General features: G+C 38.6%; 1 protein-coding gene across 5 annotated transcripts in view; it reads left to right on the top strand.

Annotated features, from left to right (window-relative positions):
* The first annotated feature begins 1,017 nt into the window (after window positions 1-1,017).
* The window catches only part of ATF6 (activating transcription factor 6), a 184,029-nt gene continuing 158,215 nt past the window's right edge, over window positions 1,018-26,831 (top strand). The window contains exons 1-6 of one of the 5 annotated variants that reach the window (XM_073221564.1): window positions 1,018-1,261; window positions 10,207-10,283; window positions 13,396-13,483; window positions 15,418-15,524; window positions 21,671-21,797; window positions 22,643-22,846. In XM_073221564.1, the coding sequence (XP_073077665.1) occupies window positions 1,210-1,261; window positions 10,207-10,283; window positions 13,396-13,483; window positions 15,418-15,524; window positions 21,671-21,797; window positions 22,643-22,846 (655 nt within the window). In that variant the 5' untranslated portion in view covers window positions 1,018-1,209. Of the gene's footprint in view, window positions 1,262-2,504; window positions 2,524-10,206; window positions 10,284-13,395; window positions 13,484-15,417; window positions 15,525-21,670; window positions 21,798-22,642; window positions 22,847-26,831 lie in introns of those variants that run through there. The other 4 variants (XM_073221565.1, XM_073221563.1, XM_073221566.1 and 1 more) reach the window with 4 other exon arrangements.

Here is a 26,831-nt window from a genome sequence, read left to right as displayed (position 1 = left end):
CTTGCTGAAGTTCAGTCATGGTGTTCTTGTTTTTAAGACTAAGATGTCTGATGGACACAGAATAGAGTGGTTTTAGTTTTTAATGCCAATGTTTGAATTTGAAGTTGAGTGAGAATAAAAGTTATATGTATATATTTCACCTTAAACGAAAACTTAGTTATCTGATGTTAGAAGGAACCGTTTCGTGAATTTCTTTGGGCTTGGGTCCCAGGTCTGTTTCGTATATTGCGGCTTATGTAACCTGTAGTAATCAGCCAGCCACGAGGAGTTTGGAGAACTCTGGGAAGCATTTGTTTTGTTTAGTAACCACGGGAAATATGCACTTGGTCCTAGAGGGATGCGTGTTCTTAGAGTATTATAAACATTCACCAAGGCAATGCTTAAAAAAAAAAAATTTCATTAAATAGCGTTCCTTAAACTTCTATCAAACTCAGTTGAAATTTTTAGTTGGAAGTTGTGGTGTGTGTGAATTTATTCTAAGCAAAACTGAATCTTAAATTTTTATAATAAAAAGATTGGAAATTTATATTATTGCAGGTCTTGAGGTAAGTTCGCTTGGACTTTACTAAATACTATGCTTTGGAGATGCGTATTTAGGAGCTAGGTTAGAGTATGGGGGAGGTAACTTTTATATCTGCTTTCTTTAAATTGGTTTAAAAGTAGCCTTACTAGAAGTACGGTTCATAGTATTACTGCTTGCCTCATACCCTGTGCCCAGAAAGAGGCAGTTCTAACGAACACGGAACAACACTCGTGTGTTTCACACACCTTTGTAGATGGAGAATTTTTACATTTATAGCAAGTTATTCTAAACATTAAACCGAATTTACTTATTAATCTTTAATTCTGAGTTACCTACACTGTGGTATTAAGAAGGAATTTAGGGGACAAGCCAATATGTGCGGTATGGGGTTTAACTTTTTATTTTTAATACAATTAATACATTTTGTTTAACCGAAGTAGTGTTTATGTGTCTTCTTTTTTTCACTCTTGAAATAGCGGGACAGAAAGTGCAGAAAACGCCAAGAGAGAAATGCTTACACAGGGATCTGTTGAATCCGTTTTCGCTGACGTGCAGGAGAAGCAGTTTGTCTTCACCCGGCCACCGTCGCGTCAGCGTTGCGGAGTATTTTGTCCGCCCACCGCCGCCGTCCCAGATTAGTCAGAGGACCGTGTGTTTCGGAGGAGCCGGCTGGTGCTACCGGCACCATGGAGTCCCCTTTTAGTCCGGGACTCCCTCACCGACCGGGTGAAGACTGGGGTGAGTAGGATCTGGGAATGTGCCAAGGGTGGCCCCCGGCTTCTTCCTCGCTCCTTCCGCCCCCTTGTGATGACAGGTGTGGACGAACCCTGCCCCGGGAGCGAGTCCCCTCGTCGTTTCCGTGCCGGGACCTGGAAGTAGCAGAGCGTGTCGGTTTCTGTCCTGGCAAAGGCGAGCGTAAAATGTTGCCTGGTTGGGATCACTATCGTTTTTCACTGTTTCTCTTTGGGAAAGTACCCGGTGGTCATTCTGTGGGGCGAAGACGACGTGATTAAGAAGTATAGGGCAGAATGGCTGTGACCACCGAAAAGGCTGCAAGCTATTAGGTGCGGGATGTGGGCGGTGATGGCCGTGGAGCGTGTTGGTGTGTGTGTTTTTGTTTGTGTGAGAGGTCGTGGCCACACATAAAAATCTCCATTTCTCAGCTTCCCCTATTGGTCTAGGCTGAAGTCCACCTGAGCAGAAAGTCAAAACACCCAAGCCTGACCTCCCTGATTACCTAGGACTAATATTTAATAAACGGATATAATTCTGACTGCGCTGCATATACAGCTCTACGTTTTCTTGTTTCGGATGTTTTGTTTGGTTTTTGTGGTCAGGGGGGATGAAATGGAATGAAGTGGGAATGAGAGTACAGAAGTTTTGTTATCTCAGGGTTTAGAGGGATCTCTTATTCCCCTCTTGTTTGCGAGACACAACACTAACGCTGTTCTTGGGCTTTAGTGTGAATTTCAGATTGCATAGGTCCCTACGTGGGCGCCGTAGTGAGCCTATGCTGTTAATCTACTTTGGAATTTGGGGGGAACCCAGACTGATCTTCATCTTTCCCCCTTGGACCACCATTCTCAGTAGTAAGAGTGTTATCTCGATTCCATTTGTTCAAGTCCTCATTTGATTTTCCAGGGACAGAACCTCTCTTAAATTGTAATACCCTTAGAGATCTGTGGGTATATTTTCTAGGAGTTGTTGGAAAAATTTTAGACTTTTCCAAGAGGATTTTTCCAAAGGCAAATAGAGTAACAGTAACAATTATCATTCATTTAGCACTTTGTCATTCTTAATAGTAATATATTGTAATAAATAATTATTTTTAAAGAAGTATTAGTTGTATCCTACTAAGTTCTTACATGCATTATCTCATTTAATCCTCCAAACAGTCCAGTGAGGTACTGTTCTTTTACAGATGAGAAAACTGAGGCTGAGAGAGACTGAATGCTTGGAGTCTTATAGCTAGTGAGTGGCAGAATGAGCATCAGAGTCAGGTTTGTCTACCTCCAAAGCTGGAGTCATTATTCTGTAATGCTTTCCTAAATTATTTCTACAAATTTCATTTTTCCCAAGATCCCCCTAGTTATTAACAAATCTACTTAAGTATATCAGGTAGTTATGATTTGTTTTCTCAGCTAGTCAACATGATATTTCTTAAACTAGCTGTGGGACACTTCCTGATAGCACTATTATATTTTGCCTTTTATGGCCCAGGCTGCATTTTCCTAACTAATTTAATCAATTGACTCCTAGTCCTGATATCCTTTAACAGAGGTTTCAGTTCTTTGTAGTCACTTCCTGACTCAGCTCGGGAATCCTGACCTGCCCATTCCTGAATGTGTCCATTTCCCATTGTTTCCCCGGCTTCCCTTTCAAATGGTTAACAGTCTTTTTCATGACTAACCATCTTTTCTCAGTGGAGCTTAATTCTGATTGCGTAGGTGTTCAATAAGTAGAATAGATTTTGTAGGCAGTGAACACTATTACTGTCTGCTAGTGTTTCTCAATAGAATATGGATTCTTTCTCTGGGAGTTGCCGTTTTTACTATTCAAGTAGTTCATGGATTTACTTTTTTTTTTTTGTAATTTTTGTAATTTTTTTTTTATTATTTTTTTAAGAAGCTGTCCAAGTTAAATTTAAAAAATCAGATTATGTAATCCATACTTCTTAGAGCAGACTCTGACAACTTTGAGCAACTTAAATAAAGTGATCAGCACAGAACAGCCTATGATGGGATGTGCTTTTTCCCTTTAGCTTGGGTAATGAAATTTAGAGCAGGGGTGCACAAACATTTTCTGTACAGGTCCAGATAGTAAATATTTTAGGCTTTGCAGTCATGTGGTCTCTGTTGCACCTACTCAGCTCTGCTGTTGTGCAAAAGCAGCCATAGACAATGTAAACAGCATGTAAATGAGCATGATGGTATTCCCATACAATTTTATTTAAGGATATTGGAATTTTAATTTCACATAATTATGTAAATTTAATGCTTAATAGACTTTTTTTAGTACAGTTTTAGTGTGGGTAAAAGTAATATTTCCAGAATATCTTGCCTGGCTTTAGTACATCTGCATATCAACAGTTCAGGGGTGGAGAGAAGCGTGACTTTAGTGCATTTGCATATCAATAGACATTCTTCAGGGGTGGAGAGAAGTTCATGTCCATATCAAGGGGTAACTACCTGGGCAACAAAGGGCTTATCTGTATGTGGGAGGTGAGGGGGGAGGGCTGGTTTTGCTTCTGCTGGAGCAGGAAAGAGACATCCCGAAGTGCAGTTTTGTAAGCAATAAATGGGTTTTAAACTTTATTTCTTCCTTTGACTAATTTTGGTTTTAGAGGTATTTTGCCCCAGGACTTCCTCTTCCCCAATTTACATTTAAATATACAGAATAGTGGAGCAGACAGTACACAGGATTCTGTACTCCCACCAACCATCCTCCCAGCTTTCCCCTGTAGGTAACCTCTTGCATTAGTACAGTACATTTATTACAGTTGATGAGCTAGTATTGATGACTAGTATCATTAAAGATCACAGGTTACTTTAAGGTTCACTTTGTGCTGTATTCTGTGGGTTTTGACGTATGTCTAGTGTTCATGTATCTATCTTTACAGTGTCATACAGAGTAGTTTCACTGTCCTAAAAGCCCCTGTGCTCCACGTGTTCTCTCCCTCCCTCCTCCTGAGCCCCCAGCAACCACTGTTCTTTTTCACTGTTTCCCTTGTTTTGCCTTTTCCCAGAATGCCCTATAGTTGGAGTCGTACAGTATGTAGCATTTTCAGGTTGGCTTCTTTCACCTAGTAATACGCATTTAAGGTCCTTCTATGACTTTTCGTAGCTTCATAGGTTATTTATTTTTCATACTGAATAATGTCACATTGTTTGTATGGCTGTACCACAGCGTATATTAGTTTCCCAGTCTGCCATAGCAAAATGCCATACACTGGGTGGCTGAAACAATAGACATTTATTTTCTGACAGTTCTGGAGGCTGGAAGTCTGAGGTCAAGTGCCAGCATAGTCAGGTTCTGGTGGGGGCTTTCCTCCTGGCTTGTGGATGGCTACTTTCTTGCTGTGTCCTTGGGTAGGAGGAGAAAGGGAGAGGGGGAGTGGAGAGGAGAAAAGGTAGGTAGAAGCAGGGGAGGAGAGAGATATCTCTTGCTCTTCATATGAGGCCACAGTCCTGTCAGATTAGGGCCCCATTCTTACATTGTCATTTAACCTTGATTACCTCCTGAAGACCACCCAGTCTCCTGATGTAGTCATATTGGGGTTAAGGCTTCAGCATATAAATTGAGGGGGTACACAGCTCAGTCCATAGCACACATTTTATCTTACTAAAGGGCATCTGTGTTACTTTCAAATGTTGGTGACTATAAAGCTGCTATAAATATTCATGTGCAGCTTTTTGTGTGGACTTAAGTTTTCACACATTTGGGTAAATAAATACCAGGAACCACAATTGCTGGATTTCATGGTAAAAGTATGTTTAGTTCAATAAGAAAATTAAATTGTCTTCCAAAGTGGCTGTACTGTCTTGCATTCATACCAGCAGTGAATGAATTTGCCGTTGCTCCAAGTCCTCCGCAGCTCTTGGTGTTGCCAGTGTTTTGGATTTGAGCCGTGCTTATAGGTGTGAAGTGCAGTCTCATTGTTTATACTTTGCAGTTGCCTGATAACATATGATACACAGCATCTTTCAGATGCTCAAATTTCACCTGTATATATGCTCATTCTTCTTTCCTCTCTTCTCTTCACATTTGTGCAAAAGACACTTTTTTTGCCACATGAAAGATAATAGGTACCAAGATCAGAAGCTTCTGTCTGCTACTGTGGTTTCTTTCATGTCTTTAGTCTTGTATGAGAAAGTTCTGTTTGCCTTCTTGCACCAATTCTCCTGATGACACTGCTTTCCCTAAAGCGTTGGCGAATGGTGGCTATTTTCATTCTCAAAACCTTTTTACCAGCCCTTCGAAGGTGGCATAGATGTCTTCCTTGTTTTTCACTGCTGCTTTTAAATCATTCTCCTTCCATCCTCCCTAAAAACATCTAGGTTTAAATCTCACATTGTCCCAATATGCTTGTAAGATAAATTCTAGCGGAAATAAGCAGGCGACGAGAGGCAACAAAGGGCCAGGTAGTTTATTTGAGCGCAATTCCCGGGCGAGGTTAACCAGTCTGCAGGGACGCGGGCTGGGGGAGTCGCACCCAGGAGGGGTAAGAGAACAGGGAAGAGAGGGGGAAGTGGGCTGCGCTAGGGGTATGTGGGGAATTTATATTGGCTCAGGGTCGGGTGATGGACAGCCAGACGTCTCCTCCTTCCGGATGGAGGGGGTCTGCATCCTGCTTTGTCGCAAGTCATGGGACTGGAATCCAGGAAGAGCTGTTCGTTCCTTCCCCATACGGCACAGACCTACTTGGTGCTGTCCTGCCCCGCCTGCTTCGTCCTCGCCCTTCTCCCTCCGGTACCTCCAGCCTTAGGTGCTGTGCTCTGCCTGTCCCTGTTAATAGTCATCTGCCAATTCCTCAGTCATTCTCCCTCAGTGTTTGAAAAATTTTAGCATCTGGTTTACTACCAACACTCCTTCTGTCATGATTCCTGGGTGATACCAGATACTTGAGATAACCCTCTCATTTCCTGGGCCTTTTTTCCACCAGTGGTCTTGCCTTCTAGATCCTGTCTCAGCCATTTACTCCCTGACCATAAGTGTAAACCTTGTCATTACCCATTACCAGTAACACTATCTCAGTTTCAAACATCCTGTGACCACCGCTTCCCGTCTTGCCAGCTCACTCCCTTTCATATTCCAACAGTACCTTCAACCCTGAGATTCTGTCATCTTTTCTCGGCCCCTCATCCCCTTTGTGTCAGCACTTCCCCTTTCATTCCATAGACAGTCATTGTAACCATTCCCTCACTTACTGCTTCTCATGTTTTGTAGTTCTCTTTTAGATAAACTGCAACCTTGGTTAAATTCAACTCTGCCTACTCCATGGCTGCCCTCATGCAGCTGAATGTGGCTGTAAAAAAATTCCACCATGCTGATTGGTCTCACTTTAAATTTATGATAGTAACCTGAAATAGGCCCTTAAGTGTTCTCTGGCCATGGTATTTCCCTGGTCCCCTATCCCCCATTCTGATGATTGTCTTTACAAGTTTCTTTTCTGTTCAAACCTCCAACACCACCTCCCCCATCCTTTGAATCCTAAGAGAACTTCCCCCATCTCCCACTACCCATCTCCCCACCTGCCAGCATATTTGTCTTCCCTTCTGTGGCAGGGAAGGAATGGCCGCTGGCTCCCAGCTCAAGCCCGTCCCTTCCATGTGGGCTGTAGAGCCCTCCGACTTTATTGGAGGGTATCGCTCAAGCTCTTCCTCCCGTTTTCTGCATCATCATTTGCCCTTTCTCCTGGATCACTTGTATCAGTCAACAAACATGTAATTGCTGCTCCTATCTAAACCCCCCTCCCCAACATTTTCCTTAGTTGTTACTTCTCTGGCTCTTACTGTGTTTCTCTTCATTTTATGGCAGAATTCTTAAAACAAAAAAAACAGTAAAAACCATGTTCACGGACATCAGTTTCCTTCTCTCATTGTCTCTTGAATTCACAGCAGCCAGGCTCCACCACTCTGCCAAACTGCTCTTTCTAAGGTCACCACCACTGATAGCCACTTTGTTAACCCACTAGCCATTTCTCATCTTATTAAACCTATAAGAAGTAAATGAACAAATAAATGGTCAAGGTAGAGGTCAGGTGGGAAAACTTAAAAATAATTGCTACCAAAGTTTACTACTGTTAAGGAAAATTTGAATATTGGTAGTGTGGGGCTGGTAGGAAGGATATAGGAGTAAGCAAGAGATTTTAGAGACACTTTAGAGGTTCACCAGCACCACCAACTTTATTACAGATCCTTCGGGGATATTCTGTAAATATACAAATGTTAACCCACTCAGTTTAAGTGCCCAGAAACCACAGAAAAATTAAAAAATCAGTACAGTGATGATCTGTATTTCCCTCATCTAGATTTACCAACTGTTAACATCCTGCTATACTTAATTTTTCTCTCAGTATTACCCACAGTTCCCTCTTCTTTCAACATATGAAAGTAGGCTACAGATAGTATGAAACTCTGATCACTTCATCACATATCTCCTAAGAACCAGGAAACATTTTTAAAAAGCATGAATTCATTCTAATACCTACAGTCCAAAGCCAGTACCAGAGTTCTGTCTCATTTTCTTGCATTATATACTTACTCGCATTGTGAAAATAGCTAGTAGTGATCCAAGAGAATTATAATGGTAGAGTGGAGATGGTGGAAGTGGTTGGATTACGGATATATACACATCCATCCATCCATCCGTGCCCATATGCATATATATACATGTGTGCTTTTTAATTTAAATTTTTAATTTTGAAATACTTTTAAACCTACAGAAAAGTTGTAAGAAGTGTACAAAGAACTATTGCGTGCCTCTTACAGAGTTCCTGTTAAATTGTTCTGCATGTGTTCCATTTGTTTTTCTTCCTTTAGAAAGAGAAAGAGGGATGTGTTGAACCATTACCCTTAAATGCTGCAGTACATACCTCCTACTCCCTAAAAAAGGATACTCTTGTTACTGCCATTCACCCCTTCCACTCAGGAAATAAACATTGATACATTACTGTCCAATTCAGACACCATTAAAATTTTGCTGTCTGTCTTAATAGTGGCTGTGATATAATGAGCCATAAGAAATACATACTTGGCTACTCATATGACCAAATATATATTTCTCAGGTATATTTGGTCTTCATCCACAGTTCCTGAAAACACTGCAGTCTTGAAGGTGAAATGGGTGTTTTGTCATGTTATGAGAGACTTTTGGACTCCACCCAAGGGGGCTGGAGGCTGAATCAGCCAATGGCCAATAACTTAGTCACGCTCTGCGCTGAAGCCCTCACCGAAAGCCTGAGAAGAGCTTCTCTCTTGGTTGGATCCCGCTCTGTTCTATCTGTGTCTGTCCTGGTGCTGGTGCCATACTGTTGTGATTATTATAGCCCTGTAGTATGGTTTGAAACCAGGGAGTGTCATACCTCTCATTTTGTTCTTTTTTCTCAAGATTGCTTTGGCTGTTTGGGGTTTTTGTGGTTCCATACAAATTTTAGGATTATTTATTCTAGTTCTGTATATAAGACCATTGGTATTTTGCTGGGATTGCATTGAATCTGTAGGTAGATTAACTATTAATTCTTATCCATGAGCTTGGTCTATCTTTCCATTTATTTATGTTGTCTTCAGTTTCTTTCATCACTGTCTTACAGCTTTCAGAGTACAGGTCTTTCAACTCCTTGGTAAAATTCGTTACTAGGTATGTTATTCTTTTTGATGCTGTTGTGAATGGGATTGGGAATTTCTTTCTCTTTCTGCTTGTTCATTTTTAGTATATAGAAACACAACAGATTTCTTTGTATTGATTGTGTATCCTGCAGCTTCACTGAATTCACTTATTCTAACAGCTTTTTGGTGGAATCTTGCAGTTTTCTGTATATACTATCCTGTCATCTGCAAATAGTGACAGTTTTGCTGCTGCCTAGCCAATTTGGATGCTTCTCTTGGGTCAAGTAAGATGAGGACCATGAATATGCCATTGAGTTTTACAATAGAGCTGTTATCAGTGACATTAATACCTGTTAGTATATGTATGGGAGGGGAGCTTGATTGAGTAGGTTCAAGAAAAAATTGGAGAACAGAGATGTGACACCGCAGGTATAGAGAACTCTTTCAAGGAGTTTCAGCCTATGCATAGGGTACATAAGCCACAGTTATCTACTTAACATGTTTTTTTGCCCCATAGCTAAGTTTAAGGTAATCCTTTTTTTGAGAGTTGTGTGAATAACCTTTCATTATTACTGCACACAAAATATTTTGCTGCGTTTTATTTTGTTTTAGGTTGATGAACTGTTTCTGTCATTGACCGAGTTAATGATAGACTGGCAGTGTAGTTCCTATATATGTTAAGTAACACCACGAGAGCAGTTTCAGTGGCATGATAGTACAAAGGTAAACCAAGATTTGGAAATCATCAAAGTTCTTTAAGTTCTGAAAATGTTAGAGAAAAGAGACACTTTACAGATTGTACAATAGTCAGCCATCTTTGGCCTCATCAGCATCTTGATCTTTTTCTATGGAAAGGTTCAACGTAGTTCATTGAAGATATTTCCTGTGTCCATAAATTCCTTTGATAATGAAATATTATTAAGAAATTGGGATATAGTTAGTTGTGCTAAAATAAATTTAAAAGTTTAGATTGAATGAATCCTTTATTGTTTATATAGAAAATTGGTTGTATCCTTAAGGCATAGATGGCAAGTATGTTGACACATGTTCTGCCACACTCTCCTCTCTTCACTGCTGATCAACTCCAGTACCTTAGGCTGAGCCCAGATACAGCCTCAGAACTTGCAGTAGTAGTGTTGCAAAAGTCACTACCAATTAGTCTAATATGATACAACATAAAACTGTTTTCTTTATGTCTAAGAATTGCGTCCATAGAAAATTATATGTGAAGCCACATATAAATTGGAAACCAGCTTTGCATTTGTTGCCATTCGCACTGCTAGAATTTATCAGGGCTTACTCTTCGGTCAAAACATTGAATTGACGTTACTTCCTATTCTTTCCTTTTGTCTAAAGATTCTGCTCTGTTTGCTGAACTTGGCTATTTCACAGACACTGATGACCTGCAGTTGGATGCAGCACATGAAACTTATGTAAGTATTTAGTAGAGAAGAAACACTGAACAATATGGTATTTAATCTTTACCTTAATTTCTACAAGAAGGTTTCAGAATAACAGGTTTAGGCTAGTTATTTAAATTTAAGTAACTTGTAGCTTTAAGTATGAAAGCAGCCATCTTTTAGTCAGTAAATTTAGTATTGTAGAAGTTGAATTGGGTTTGATGTGAGAACACTTACATCCTAAATCTGCCTTTGGCCACATGTGTGGGAGACCATTGAAAAGTCACTGAACTGCCTACTTCTTGTCCCTTGTACAAGGGAACTGTGCTGCATGCATAAGGGAAACAGTGATGTAAAGGCGTGTGTGTGAGTCATGGGTGCAGCCCAGTAGAGTTTATTAACTTGCTTTTTAAAACTTACATATCCTTAGTGTAGAAAGCTCTGGGAACTTAGTACTTTATGTCCTTACTTTTGGCCTTTGAGTTATTCTGTTAGACTTTTTATAAAGCAATTATTGTAGCACTTTTGAGTTCTTAAAAATACAGATTTTTTTTTCTGGATTATGTACTAGTACTGTATTATGTATTACATATTACATACTACACATAATATGTAGTATGTATTATGTATTAGTACTTTCCTGGATATGTATTAGTACCATAGTACATTGGCCTACAGAACTTTTATTTTGTCTTACTCTTTAATGGATGAGGTGCTGTTTCACTTGGTAAGTAATTCAAGTGAACGGAGTAATTTAATTTTATATGTGCATCAATCAGGTTGAATATTTACCACTTATTTTTTATGCCCTTATTAACCTGAGCATAAAAATATGTAATGCTTGCTTAGTGAGTTTCTCAGACATTCTCTCAAAGAGTAACTTGGCACTTGTTTTCTTAAGAGTCAGTAGAAGAGTGTAAAAACACTTACTTTTTTTAATCAGTACATGAGATTTAAATGGTTTTTTGTTTACTTTGTGAGATGCTTTAGAAGTGGTCTGTTGATTAAATTAACTTTTAATAATGGTTGCCTAAGTAACTGCTACTCTATTGAAGAATCATTGGTTTCAAATACAACACAGTGGTTCAGCAATTAGCCATATTGTTAAATCCTCACCCCCATTAGTGCGGTTCCTGTCTGTCAACATAGGAAGGTGTTACAGAGCCACTGACTATTCTCCGTGCTGCACTTCCATCCCCGTGACCAACTTTTATTATGATTGAGAATTTCTGTGCCCTTTTATCCCCCTCATCCTTCCCACCCACCTGACCCAACCCCTTTTCCTTGGTAACCACTCACTTCTCAGTGCCTACGAGTCTGCTGCTGTTTTGTTCCTTCTGTTTTGCTTTGTTTTTATATTCCACAAATAAGTGAAGTCATAAGGTCTTTGTCTTTCTCTGCCTGGCTTATTTTACTACAACTGCTGCTCTTTTACAATCTCTACAGCCTGAAACCGTCAAGACATAGTCTAGTGAATTTGAAAGATTTAGGGAAATGTGGTCTTGGTTTTATAACTAACACTCTCTTACCTGATGCAAGTCACTCAATCTTTCAGTTCCTTAGTTTTTCTAGTATAAGATGAAGGGATTGGATTAGATGGTTTCTTTCTCACTTTAAAATGGTCATTCTTCTTTCACATGGTAGTAGTTTCCCATGAGAAGTCACTGTAGAGCCAGAGCATATGAGTACCAGTATGCTTCAATTTACATAAAATGGGCTAACTTCCTAACCAGGTAAAATTATTATGCTGTAAAATGTACTTGACTGTTTTGGCTGAAGACTGAGAAGCATCCTTGAAGTAGGTCATGACTGTGCATACTAAAATGTATTGTACTCAGGCAAGCCTCATTGCTCAATTTACTTAGCCTATGAAAGTTTAAGGACTTTTTGTGGTTGCTGCAAATGTAAGGCTGCTGAATTTTTGATGTGTAGATTCAAATAAGAGAAAAAGAAAAGGAAATTGATTTAAAAAGTGTTTTTTCTCATGATTTAAGTAGTATTTTTTTTCATGTGAACTTCTACACATTGTCTTTTTATAACTTGTCCCCATTCAGTGAAGGGATGGTATGGTGAGAAAAGTTTCTCTTCTCTCCTTCTCTTACATTCTCAATAAAAGTAAACCACATAATAGTCATTTTGGAATGATATTATTATTCTAGAAATTATTACCAAATGATGGTCAATAATTACCAGATTTATCTTTACTCTTTGCCTGAGGCTTACTTTCTCTGTTGCTATTTTATTATCACGTTAAGTTTATACTGACTGCCTTTAGACTTTGTTGAATTGTGTATATATTAAGCTTACTTCTGTTCTTGTCTCTGTAACCCCAGACACTTAACATAGTAGTAGTTGGTACTGTCTTGATCCCAAACTCATATGAGGGCTCCGAAATCAAATAACAGTTCCTTATTTATCTATGTCGTGTAAGATGGTCATCCAGTTAACCCAAAATCTGCTTATATTTAAGTAAAAAATGTACCCTCTAAATGAAAAGAAACTAAAAGTCCCTTTAAGAGGTTTGTTGACCCAAATTTAAGAAACTTAGTTTTGTCTTCTAGGACTAAAAAACGTTAAGAAATTTGAAAAGTACAGAACAGTAGAAAAAAGAAGAAAATTACCCATTGTCCTAGGGATCTCTTCCTTACAGCCATTGTAATATATGTAGTATATTTGAAGGTTCAGTTAAAGGCTCTTTACGATCTCTGCATGTCTTGGATACATTTATATTCTTTTCATTGTATGTAGAGATGATGTTATAAATAGGCCTTTGCTTTGACTTGTTTTCCTTAATGGCAGTGGAAAAATAATTTTGCTGTATCTTCCTTATGAGAAAAGATACATTGTGTGACTCTTGTATGGTGTGTTCCTACTGAAGAGAATGAGACCAGCTGAATCTTTGAGATGTTGAATCCGCTCCTTCCCTCCTCACTGTTCCTGCTGTGCCTCAGATGACTGAATTGGTGTATCTCTAGGCTTACCAAGAAGCAGTCTCAAGATGACTTGAACAACTTAGAAAATTATTTTTCGCAGATGGTGAACAGCAATTATTATATTAGTTATGACAAATTGTGTCTGATAGTTTGATTTCTAGGTATACGTATTTTATTTTTCTAATATTGTTTTGCTGATTTGAAACCTACAGGAAAACAATTTTGATAATCTTGATTTTGGTTTGGATTTAATGCCATGGGAGACAGGCATTTGGGATATCAACAACCAATTCTGTACAGGTATGATGTTTTTCTTTGGTAAAAACTTTAAATGGATCTGTGATCCATTTTGTTTTGTAGTTTGGTAATAGTCAAAATTAGGTAGGGTTATTGTGCTACTTTCGATGGGTTAAAAATTGCAGGGGCTATATATTCTACTTCTGGTATGGCAGTGCATACGTACATAGATTTCAAAGTGAATATAAAGAATTTCATAGTTACGTTTTAGTTACACAATGAAAGAGGAATTCATATCAGAAATACTGATTTTGAATTATATGTAAGATCTCTATAAGAGATAAACCTGTCTGAGAACCAGGTGGAACTTAGGGAATGAAAGGAAGGAGCTTGGGCTTTGCAGAACTAAGAGCTTGGTGTGGAGGGTCCCATGCATTTGATTTCATACTTCTGAGTGCATTACCAACCCGGCACTGGTATCTTTAAGGCAGCTCAGTGAGGTAGGTTTTGGGTGTGCTGGGTGAAGCTGGAACCTGGAGTAAATTATCCTTTCTGGAATGATCTGATGAGGGGATGATGAAGTCCCTTCTCCCCTTCTTATCCCTTTCAGCATCCTTCTAGAACCCCCTACTGTCAGGACCTAAAAGGAAGCTGGCTGAGACATGTATAAATAATATGCATCACAGACTGCAGGAAGGGGATTTATGGCTAAGAGACAGTGGGTAAATAATCAGTACATTCTCCCATCTAAATTGCAGTCCTCTTGACCCCTGCACTGCCTAGTCCCTTTATTTTACATATTTATGTATCCTGCTCAGTGCCTCGCTTCCCTCATGGAATATGGGCTATGCAAGTTGCTGTGTGACACACAGCTCTAAAACTTAGTGGCTTAAGACAGCAACCATTTTATTATGCTCCAGATTTATTATGCCATTCCTGGTGCACCTTAATCCAGATTCCTGACCTATGATGTCCAGACCTCAGCTGGGAAGATTTGAAGGCTGGGGTAGCTTGATGTGTAAGGTTTTTTCATTTACATGTCTGATGCCTGGTCTGGAATGACTTGGTGACAAAGGCTGCTGGCTAGTGAGCTATACGTGGCCTTTCTAGATAGCTTGGCTTCCTCACAGCACATAGTCTCATGGGAGTCAGACTTCAGAGGCTCAAATGTGAGTTGTTACAGTGCACAGAGTAGAAGCTGCATTGCCTAATGGCTGAGCCTTGGAATTCACGCAGCCTTATTCTTAAACTTAATTGATTAAAGGAGTGATAAGCCCACCTAGATTCAAACAGGGAAAACAGATGCTACTTCTTGACAGGTAAGTGGCAGGATCCTTTTATGGAATATCATGAGAGACGGTAGATATTTTTTAGCTGACTTTGGAAACACCATCTGCTGCAGAGGCATTCCCTCTCCCATTTTCTACTCAGTTACATATTTGACACTAAGGAGCACTGCCTGAGCTACAGTTTGCTCAATAAATTTTTATAAGTTAATTGCTCATTCAAAAGATGTGAACTTTTTTGTGAGTTCTAATTGTATTGTCAGAAAATCTTTACAAAGTAATTCTTTTCTGTTTCTTATATTTAAAAAAATTATTTTGGGGGAATCTATATAATTTTTTGAATCTGGTATAACATTCAAAAGATACAGAAAGCCTAGAGTAGAAAAATGTCTCCTTCAGCCCTTGTTTTTCAGCCAACAGGTTCTGCTCCCTGGGGACAACCATACTTACCACTTTCTTACATTTATTCTTCCAGAGAATTACTGCAGTTGTGGGTAGATGTATACACATACACACATATAATTTATTACACAAATGGAAGCACACTAGATACACTGTTTTCTGCATCTTGACTTTTCACCTGATGATGTATTTTGGTGACCTTAGCTTCCATATGTTTGAATTTTAAGAGTAGATTTAACCTTCTTTCTTACTCATTTCTTCTGAGTTTATATTATCCAGTGGGAAAAATGTTTACTCCGTGTTTTTCAGTTAAAGATGTCAAGGCAGAACCTCAGCCGCCTTCTCCAGCCTCCTCGAGTTGTTCAGTGCCGTCTCCTCAGTCAGTGGACTCGTGTTCTTCAACTCGGCACGTTCCTGTAAGTAGCCAGTCCTTCCCAGTGGTTTTGGTTATAGTGCTCCGGAAAATACGTACGCGGTGGGGGCAGTTGACATTTATTAAGTGTTGCTATGAGCCTTACTATCTCATTGAATCCTGAGGAAACTGAGTCTCCATGAACAGCCCTGGGGGAGCTAGGAAGCTCCCAGTCTCCTTGGTGGTGCCCTCCTTCCTGTGTTCTTGCCTTCATAATTTCATTGCTTCATTTGTTGCACTTTGCCAGCATCCAGTATTTTTGTGTTTATTGGCTTACTGTTTTTCCAGCCTGCTACCCTCTCTCCTTCCTAGTAGAATTGAATATACATTCTTTGAGGTCCTAGAAGACTATAAGATGGTCTGTTTTGGGGACTCCTTGGCCACAAAACCTAGAATGGTGGTTGCCTTAGGTCAGGAATGCCTTAGCTCTGCCTTTTGAACGGGCCATGGTTTTTATAAAAGTCTGGTAGCTCCTTAAAAAGGCTTCTGCTCTCCACCCAGCCGGAAGCTCTGAGGCCAGGAAAAGAAAGTACCAAAGGACTTAAGGACTTTTGGGAATGGGGAAAGGGAGAAAATAAAAGAGGAAAAACTTATATTAATATTTTAGTACATTGTATCTGCTGTAAACTGAGGTATCCTCATTCCAGCAGGCTCTCCATCTACTCAGTTATGAAATTCTGATGAGTCTGTCCACTTGATGTCCCTAGGATTCATCTTCTCTGCCTCTTGTAAGCGACCATCATCTTGCGTGGATCAAGTCAATATGATTTTAACTGATCTCTCTGCCTCCTAATTTCCCAGACCTTTTAACAGAGAAATCTTCAAAAACAAGTCTTTCAAAATCACAAATTTGATTACACCAGCCTTTTGCTTAGACCGTTTAATGACTTCCCAACGCTCACAGGGACAAAACTCACGTTCCTAGTGTGCTGGGCCCTCCGCGATGTGGTCCCGCTTCCCTTTCTGGTCTTGTGCCTTGCTCTCCTTTCCCACTTTCACACACACCCTTCAGCCTTTCCCCTGCGAGAGTTCTTACCTCGGAGCTCCTGTGCTCTCTGCTGCTTCAACGCCTGTGCTGGGCACTGGTCCCAGAGCTGTGGGACAACAGCAGTGAGGTCTCTGCTCTGACAGTTTTAGGTTTTTGCACATGCTCTTCCTTCTGTCTGAAATCTCCCGATTTTTTTTTCTTCCCTGAGAAATCTCTTTTTCATCCTTTAAAGTCCCAGTGCAAAAATTACTTCCTCTGTGAAGCTTTTCTCTGCTGCTGTTATTGGAAAGTTTACCAAATGACTTAATTTCTCCCAATGATTAAATTCTTTTAGTTGCATTTACTTTGGAACTCAAGGTAGATACTAAGGTATATTCCCAGAAGCCTGGTTTCTATCCATTTCTTTCCAACCTTTCTACACTTAGGTAGCATACGAAGTACCTGTTCTGCAGCTTGCGTGTTAGGCTTAGCAGTACAGCCTGGAGGTGACTCCGATTTCAGCCTACAGGATCTTTCTCGTTTGTATGGCTGCACGGTGTTTCATTGTGTGGATATATCATTCTTTTTTCAACGAGTTTCTTATTGAAGTATTTGTGCTGTCTTTACTTTTTTCAGCCTCCTACAGTAAATAAGCTTAATGTTTTTGCCAAGATATCTTTGGGATACATATTCCTAAAGTGAGATTGCTGAGGTCAGGATAAATACATTTGAAAAGTTGCTGATTATTGCCACATTTCCCTCCAGAGGGTTGTACAGCTGTGCATTCTGACCAGCAGCATAGTATGTAAGAGGGCCAGTTTTCCCATCGTCACTATATAGCATGTTTTATTTTCTATTTCTTTTATTTATAAGTGAAGTTGAACATCTTTTCATATATCTCATATGTATAAGGCCTACTTGTATTTTACATTGTCATCTTTTTTTATGAACTGTCTGTTCAAATTTTTTGTCTACTTTTTTATTGGATTGTGTTGGTCTTTTTCTCAACTTTTTAAGTATGTTGTTACATACTAGAATTATTAGTCCTTAGTTTGTGAAGTAAGGCACAAGTATTTTTTCTCCAATTTGTCATTTGTCTTCAAGCTTTATTTCTAGTGTTTGTTTTCTCCCGGCTTACTTCTTTCCATTGTTGAATTATTGATCTTTTATTGCTCCTTTTCTTTGTCACTCAAATGTTCACCACTAGGAGCTAATACTATTTTTATTCTTATTTTGTTGCTTACGTTAATTTTTTGTTTGGAACAATCTCAAGCTTACGGGACTGCTATGGGTCCACCAAGAACTTTTTTTGCTGAACCATTTGAGAGTAAGTTGCCAACTGAAACCCCGTCACCCCCAAACACTTCAGTGTCTACTTCTACAAGCAAGATTATGTCTTATATATGTAACAACACAGCCATAAAAGTCAGGAAATAAATCTTAATACATTATTGTCATCTAATCCTCAACTCCCATGTAGATTATGCCGGTTGTCCCAAAAGTCCCCTGTAGGCCAGCAGCAGATTCTAGTTAAGAATCCTGCAGTGCATATGGTTGTCTTGTCCGCTTAATCTTCATTTGAACAGTTCATTCTTCCTCGACTGTCATGACCTTGGCACTTTTGGGATTAAAGACTAATTATTTTATAGAATGCCAGTGGGGTTTGTCTGAGGTTTCCCAGGATTAGATTCAGGTGTGGTGTCTGTGGTAGGAGTGTCACAGAAGGGATGCTGGGTCAGTCTCGTTTACTTTTGATGAGGTAGCGCACAATTTCCATTTGTCTTTTCCAGGAGGCTCATGTTGTTCCCTTCATTAAGGTGTGTCTGTCAGGCCATCCCACTGTGATGTTGCTCTTCTCCCTTTGCCATAAAGAAGTATTTTGTGAGGAAGTGCTTTAAAACTATGTAAAAATATCTGGTTCCTCATCAAACTTTTAACTTCAGTCATTTGTTTATATCAGTGTGGATTCATGGTGTCCTATTTTATTCAACAGGTTACAATCCATTACTATAATTACTCTTGATTTTTAGGTTGTATTTGCCAGTACAAGTTCCTCCACATTGACTCCTGTGTTCTTTTAACAGATCTCCACTGGGCTTTGGGCTTTCACTCCCTACGTCAGGCTGACCCAGTGTGGATGCCCTCATCACCCTGCCCTGATCCCCATGCCCCATGCCAGAGTGCCCTCCCACCCCTGTGTGCACACCCTCCCTAACTGCTGGTGGTACTCCACCAGGTTGCCTCTGCATGGTTGCTTGTCTTGCCCTGCCATCTAGTGGCTTCAGCGTCACATTTTCAGAAAGGAATAATTCTAAGTGATTGTTAACACACATTTTCGTACGGTTTCATTTTTAATAGATGTCTGGATCCATTTGAAATTATCCTGGTGTGTGATATGTGATACAAATCCAGTTTTTTGTTTCCCCAAAGACTGTCAAAGGATTGTTTCAGTACCATTTATTTAAAAATTCACCTTTTTCTCACTGATTTTGTGTATTTTAAATTTATGTAAATGGTGTTTTATTAGATCTCTTTGGATTTGTAACTTTTAAAAATCAGCACAGTGTTTTTAAGATCAAATCATATGGATCTGTATACATCAGTCTATTGCATTAAACTGCCTGACACTTTAAGTAAATGTTCACTGTGTTTTATATACCACAATGAACATCGTCAAAAATGGCCATTATGGTTCTGCGTGAGAATTCCTGTGGAGTGTACGCCCAGGAGTGGGATTGCTGGGTAGTGGCGTGCGGGTGCCTCATTTGACGTACTTCTTTCCAGGACAGCCGTACTAGTCTGCCGTCCATTCAGCCTTGTTTGAGGATCTTGCAGCTTCTCTTCTCTGCTCATACTTGGCATTACCTGGCTTTCTAATTTTTTTGCCAGATGGTGTGAATTTTGTTTGTTTTAATTTGTATTTTGGTTACTGATTATTTTCACTGTTTTTTTACATGCCTATTAGCTTTTTGGCTTTGGATTTTTTTTTTTTTTCTTCTATAAGTTGTTTATTCCTGTCTTTTGCCAGTTTTTCTACTAAGTTGTCTTTTTCATATAAATTTGCAAGAATTCCTTGTATATTTGAGATACTAAACTCGTGTTGGGTTTAGACACTGAATATTTTTTCCCATTTTACTATCTACTAACTTTGTAGTGTTTATTGAGTAGAAATTCTTAATTCGAGTTTATTGGATTCATCATTTTTTCCTTTGCCTTTTTGGTTTATTTTTGAAGTTGTGGTTAAGAAATCTTTCTCTGCTTGTAGGCCATGAAGATACTCTCTTGTGTTTTCTTCTATCAACTATATGGCTTACCTTTCACATTTAGATTTCTTAATACTTTTAGAGTCTACCTTAATGTCTGGTGTTAGGTAGGGATCTAGTTTTAAATTTCTTTATTGCAGTGAACCAGTTTTCCTGACGCATTGCTTTTATAATCATTCTATTAAAGAATACCCTATGTCTGTTTGCTCAGATATTCTTTTATGCTTCCTCTCACTTTTATAGTTTTCTTCATATAGGTCCTGCACATTCTGTGGAAAACTAATTTCTACATACTTTATCATTGTTATTGTGGAAATACTTTCATTATATTTTGTGATGATTAATACAGTATTTTCATAGTGAAATACTTTCAGTTGATTCTTGTATGTGTTCCAAGTACACAGCATCACCTTGCAAGCTAAGGTACTTCTGTCTCTTCCATTTAATATTTCCCCTTTGTATTTCATTTTCTAGTATTATTGTGTTTGTTAGAATTACAGTAAAAGCAATCATTTGTTTTTCATCTTGACTTTGATGGTAATGCAGTTGGTATTTCACCGTTAAGTATGACTTTGGCTGATAATTATGAATAGCTTTTTTTTCTTTTAATGTTAAGGAAATATCTCTAATCCTTATTTTCTAGGACTTTTATGAGGAGCAGTTGCTGAATTTTATCAATATCTTTTAAGCATCTGAGGCTTAATTGTCTCCCATGAAGAAGTCTTCTTCTGTGTTGTTATCTTGTACCCATAGGTTTCTTCTGAGTGTCATATATTCTGTAAGATTCATAAAGCCCAGCTTAAGGCTACATGCTGAGTATCTACTAAGCATGAATGAATGAAGCAACTTTCATTCTCACCAGCATGACTGAGAGTGATCATTTCACCCATAGTCTCTCCGGGTCATTTTAATTTTTTCCTTATCTGTTGAGTAAAAAAAAGATTTTGTTTTAAATTTGCCTGTGGCTACCATTTGCATTTCCTTTTTAGTGAAATATCTGTTCCTGTCCTTTGTCCATTTTTAGCAAATATTTTCTTCCACTGTGTATCTTTTAGCTTTGTACATGGTCTTCATTATAAAATAATTTTAATTAATACTTGTTCAAATCTGTTTCTTCTTTATGGCTCCTGTGTGTTTTGACTAAAGGAGGCAGGCCTATGTCATGCTTGAGTAAACAAGTATTATCCTAAATTTTCTTGTAACAATCTCACAGGTTATTTTGAAGATGGTATGATATAAAATCATGCCTGTCCCTTTGTTATATATAACATCTTTTTCACTCAGAATAGAAATGCTACTTTTATCCTATGTTAGGTTTCTTTAACAAAATGAAACAGATCCTACTGAGTAATATTAATAATATTGTCTTTATACATCTGTATATTACCAATTCACTAATTAAATAATATAGCCCTGTTCCTTTTGGTGTTTTTCTTTCAAAACATTTAGGACAAAGTCACTGTTAATAACTAGAAAAGGTTAAAAATAATTATTATATTTACTTTTGAGATTCTTATAAGACTGAATAAGAGATTGTAGGGAAAGGATATTGGCATTTTAACTGTAGCATTTTCCTAAATGATTGTATGAATAGGAACCAAGTAAAATACAAAGTTTGTGGGAGGAAATGTAGAAGCAATCGGTGATTCATATCTTTAATATAAGAGGATGACCTAGACACTATTTTGAGTTATTTTGCCTTTAGTGTTGGTGGATAATGTTGATTTATCGACATTATATATATATTGATATATATGTATATAACTTAATATATAGGTAAAGTTTCTAGTACATTACACCTTTGTCTTGAAGTTGTCTTCAAGTTTTTCTGTTTATGTATGGTTCTTGCCTCTTTTTCTAAGTGATATTCTGCTCAAGGATTACATCTTCTGCATGAATTTGTGATTCATTTTGCTACAGGAGGACTTGGATCTGTCTTCTTCTCAGATGTCTCCCCTTTCCTTATATGGTGATGGTGCCAACAGTCCCTCCTCAGCAGAGCCACTTAAAGAATACAAGCCTGTCATTGGTCTTAGGAGCAAAACTGGTATGACTCTATCTCCTAACTTCTGTTACTTTTATTGTAGACTGAGCTTAAGTTCCACTTCTCAACAGAAAACACTGAAATACATGTCTGTTAAGCTGGTGTTTTTAATGGACCAATTTTGTTTATTATGGATGACTAACGTAGAGGGGAAAGGGAGGAAATCTCTTACTGATTATCTTTGTCTCTGTAGGTGACAGATCTTTAAAATAGACTTAAGCCCCATCATCTTCAGGAGATAATTCAAAGTTTCAGTTAAAGACACTAAATGTGAGGGCCATTTGGCCATGACATTTGTTACCTTATTAATCTCTAGGCTTTACTCAATGATGGTCGCTTTTCTGCTTTACCAGTTTATGTACCCCCTTCCCAAAGTGGCAGCTTGGTCAAAGAGGAAAGTGTCATTCCAGTTACAAAATAAATAAGTAATGGAACTGTAATGTACAGCATGGTGACTATTGTAAATAATACTGTATTACATACTTGAAAGTTGCTAAAAGAGTAGATCTTAAAAGTTCTCATCACAAAAATACATCTTGTAACTGTGTATGGTGATGAATGTTAACTAGGTGGCTTATGGTGATCATTTGTGATACAAATACTGAATCATTATGTTGTACACCTGAAACTAATGTCAGTTACGTTGTATATCAGTTACACATTAATTTAAAAAAGGAAGACGTCAGATAAAGGACTTTTCTTCCATCCATTAAGGTATACTTAAACTCCAGTTAAAAATAGTTACTCAGAGTCAAGATAATGTGTAGAGAAAGGTGTACAATAGACTCTGTTTTTCTAGGATTTGCTTAATTGCTTTCAAATTGATTTGTGGTTTGGTCTTTCTCCAGAACATGGAATGACTCCAAAGAAAAAAATTCACATGAATTCCAAACCTTCGATTCAGCCCAAGCCTTTATTACTTCCAGCAGCACCCAAGGCTCAAACAAACCCCAGCGTCCCAGCAAAAACCATCATTATTCAGACCCTACCAACACTCATGCCATTGGCAAAGCAGCAGCCAATTGTCAGTATACATCCTGCATCCACTAAAGGTACCTGATGAAATCTAAGGCCGTATATGTTTAATCAGCGGATACTAAGGCTTGTGTCACACGATTTGTTCTAATACAGGTTATAATTCCTGAGCACATGGTGTGTAAAAGAAATTGTCCTTGGTTTTGAGGAAGTCACAGAGATGACTAATATGTGGTTCTTGTCCTAACAAAGGAGATAGGTGTCCAGATCAATCACATCTGACACTTTTTTTCTTACAGTTTTAATTATGGAAACAACTGTCTGTAAGTCTTGTGGTTTTATTTAACTATTTGTAGTGAAGAAGAAAATCTGGGAAACTTTCTTGGTACCATTTTATTCTGAGATTTTTGTGTCTGTGACCTTTTTTATTTTTGAGAAGATGTTAGTATTTAAAATAACACGGTCCATTTCAGGTCTTATAGGTATATTTTGCCAATAGATTCAGGTTCTTAATCTCTGTGGAGGCAGTGTGATTTAGTAAACGTGATCTGGAATAGGTTTAGGAAGAGACCTGAACTCTGTCTTTAGCTAATTAAGAATTTGAGTGTTGCTATATTTTATCCACCAGATGGCCTCACATACTTGATTCTACAAGAAGTTGAGAATTGAAAGTTCAGGTTTGAGGATTTGGTACTATTCAGATACAGGAATCCCTTACACATAGTGATCTCTCAGGTGGATACTCAGCGTTGTGCTCATACTGACGTGTACACCTGTGTACAGGAGAGTGTGTACAGCATTCTTCCCCTGGATTTAGCTTGTTGGCATCAAGTAGGACTAGGTGTTAATAGGGCACGGGGTTGCAAATAAACGCCAGTGTCACATTTGCGTTTATGCATCTGTTTCTGGCTATGGATTGTTACCTCATTGCTTTGGAGCATGGTTTTAGTGAGGGCAAGGCCGTGAGTTTGATTTCCAGGTGCTCTGTTACCTTCTTCTATCTATGACACTGATAAAAAGAAGAATTAGGTGAGAGAGTGATGGATCAGTGAAAATCCATCAGTCAATCCCTACCAAATACCCAAATGTGAAATACCTACCTGTCTTTGTGGTACAGGGTCAAAACTGCTGCCTTTTTTCACATGAAAAATAGCAGTCCTGTAGAATGAGTGTTCTTGTGGTCTGTGAGTGGATGCTGAATGTTCATGAACTCCTTGAAATAAAATGCAAAATTTAGCATGTGCTTGTATGTGGATTTTTCTACAGATAGTCTCCCAAACTTTCATCAGGATCTCAAAAGGGTCTGTCTGTGTCTTGAACTAGTGCAAGACCTCATTGTGGTTCCCTAAGCTATTCAAACATATAAAAAGCAAAAGTTTGACATTAATATGACTACGGTTTAAAGCAAGGAATGTCCTAAGAATTTGCTCTCAGCAGACCATTGGGTGCATTTGAATGATAGAAGCCAGAAAACTGTTCTTTTCTGAGTAGTTTATCAGTTTCAGAAACCTGAATCATATGTTACAAAGAACTTTACTGCTCTCCCATTATCTGAAGACAGAACTTATTTTGGGGAGCATAAAGCACTTGTCTGGTTTTTTTTGTTTTTCTGGTTATCCTTAATCTACAATTACATGAAGAACATTATGTTTACTGGGGTCCCCCCTTCACCAAGTCCCCCCCACAAACCCCATTACAGTCACTGTCCATCTGCGTAGTAAGATGCTGTAGAGTCACTACTTGTCTTCTCTGTGTTGCACAGCCCTCCCCGTGCCCCCCACGCACTATACATGCTAATCGTAATGCCCCCTTTCTTCTTCCCCACCCTTATCCCTCCCTTCCCACCCATTCTCCCCAGTCCCTTTCCCTTGGTAACTGTTAGTCCATTCTTGGGTTCTGTGATTCTGCTGCTGTTTTGTTCCTTCAGTTTTTCTTTGTTCCTCTACTCCACAGATGAGTGAAATCATTTGGTACTTGTCTTTCTCCGCCTGGCTTATTTAACTGAGCATAATACCCTCTAGCTCCAAGCAGTTGTCTGTTTTTATAATAAAATCTAGATAGGTTGTATTGTTATACAGATTTAAGTGTATGTCTTCCAATTGCTTAAGAATGGAGGGGGAGGAAGAAAGAAAATACAAGAGAGGAATTTTTATAGCTAATCACTGGTATCAGTAGTAAATATTTTACCAATAATTTTACTAAACATTAAAAAAAGAAGTAAGGTTAAGTTCAAATTCTCTAGCCTGGAATGTAAAACCCATCCTGGTTTGGCTCCAGTTTTGGTTTCAAACTTTCCATTCTAACCCACTCTTTTCTGTAAACTCCTTCTTCTAGCCCAACTATTGGCCATTGTCCCTTGAAATCTCGTTTTTCCTAGTTTCTTGGCTCGTACCATTCTCCCTCTTGGAAATGACTTCTGCTAACTTCTACAGCTAAGTCCTGTACATCTGTTAAGACTGTTAGAAGTAGTGCAAGTGAGAGATGATGAAAGTCTGGAATGTCAGTGAAAATGGAGAGCCAGGGTAGAGAGCAGAGATGTTAAAAAGTGTTGAGTCATAGGGCTTGGTAATTGGATGGTGTGGAAGGGGGCTGGTTAGACAGGAAAGTAGCCTGTTTTGGGCTTTTTAGGTAGATGGTAAGTGCAAATCATTAAAGTAGGAGGCAGAGGTGGAATAACTTGCCCCAGGTCATTCTGCTAGCGAGAGATAGTCAGACCTTGAGGCCGGGTGGTCTGGCTCAGACAGTATGTAATTAAGTTACTATACTATACTATACCACCTTTAAGAAAACCCTGAGATGTGGTCCTTGATCTTAAGAATTTTGTCTAATTGGGGAGTTAACAAATTTATATGAACAGTTAAATAACAGGAACTATGAGAATACTGAATTAATTATACATGCATCGCCCTTATGGAAGCTATTATACAGAAAAGTACAGTGGTAATAATAATAATAATGAATAAAGAGCTAACATTTAAGCTCTTAATTTGTGCCAGATACTTTTCTGAGTTCTTAAATGCATTATCTTATTTAATCCTTATTTCAACGCTGTGAGAATAGGTGCTATTATTATCTCCATTTTATAGATAAGAAAATTAAGACACAGAGAAATTATTTACCCACCAGTCACACACTATGCTATTTCAGACAAAGTAGGCATTCAATAAATGTTTGATACATATTTTGAAATCTTTGAAGAAAGTGAAAAAGAAGGACTGACTGTCACAGTCAGTGAGTATAGTCGGAAGGACCCAGCATTGAGTCCACCCAGGTTCCATTAAGGGGAATTTCACGTGTAATGCCAAAGAGGATTTTGAGTGTGCTAAAACGGATAAACAGCCTTTTGGTTGTGTCTTATTTAGCTGCTTCCATACTAGGAACAGTAGAAACGGTGTTCATCTGCTAACTATTTAAGGCCCCAGTGACCCCTCACATTGCATTTGGGGATGTGGTGAGCATCTAGCAGGTCGGTGTTCATCAAGTCACCATGAGTGTTTCTAGTTCTTTTCTTGAAAGTATTGTAATAGAAATTTAGTTGTTTTTCCCCATTCATTCTTGACCTCAAACATGCCTAGGATATTTAGAGAATACTTGACTTAGATGCTGGATAATTTGAGGATAGTTGGGCCTTCTGGGATGAAAGGGTTTGATGTACATTATGGAATAAAGGGGAGCAGCAGAGCCCTGGTGGGACTCAGAGCCGCATTTGGTACCCAGACTTGGCCTTGGTATCGTTCCATCTCCCTTGCTGCATGATGCAGTGCTCTCAGCAGGGAGATGTTGATAACTAGACTTGGACTGTTTTTCTAAATTAGTTTTAAGAAATATTACAAAGCTACTGCATGTTATTTGCCAATGCTCTAAATCTGTAACAAGCTGAAAGTAAGATCCTTTGAAATTAATCCTATGACTTAATTCTTTACATTTACTACCTCCTCTGTTCTTTGCAATAGTCCCCAAATGCTTTGAGCAGTGTTTAATTTTGGGGGGGTCTTTTTATTTTAATTTTCAAACCCAGAAGATGCAGAACACTGTTCCCAATAATGCTCTTTTCAAAGTGAT

This window comes from Manis javanica, chromosome 14, assembly GCF_040802235.1.
Source record: "Manis javanica isolate MJ-LG chromosome 14, MJ_LKY, whole genome shotgun sequence".
NCBI lineage: Eukaryota > Metazoa > Chordata > Mammalia > Pholidota > Manidae > Manis > Manis javanica.
This window is presented reverse-complemented; position numbering and strand designations above follow the sequence as displayed.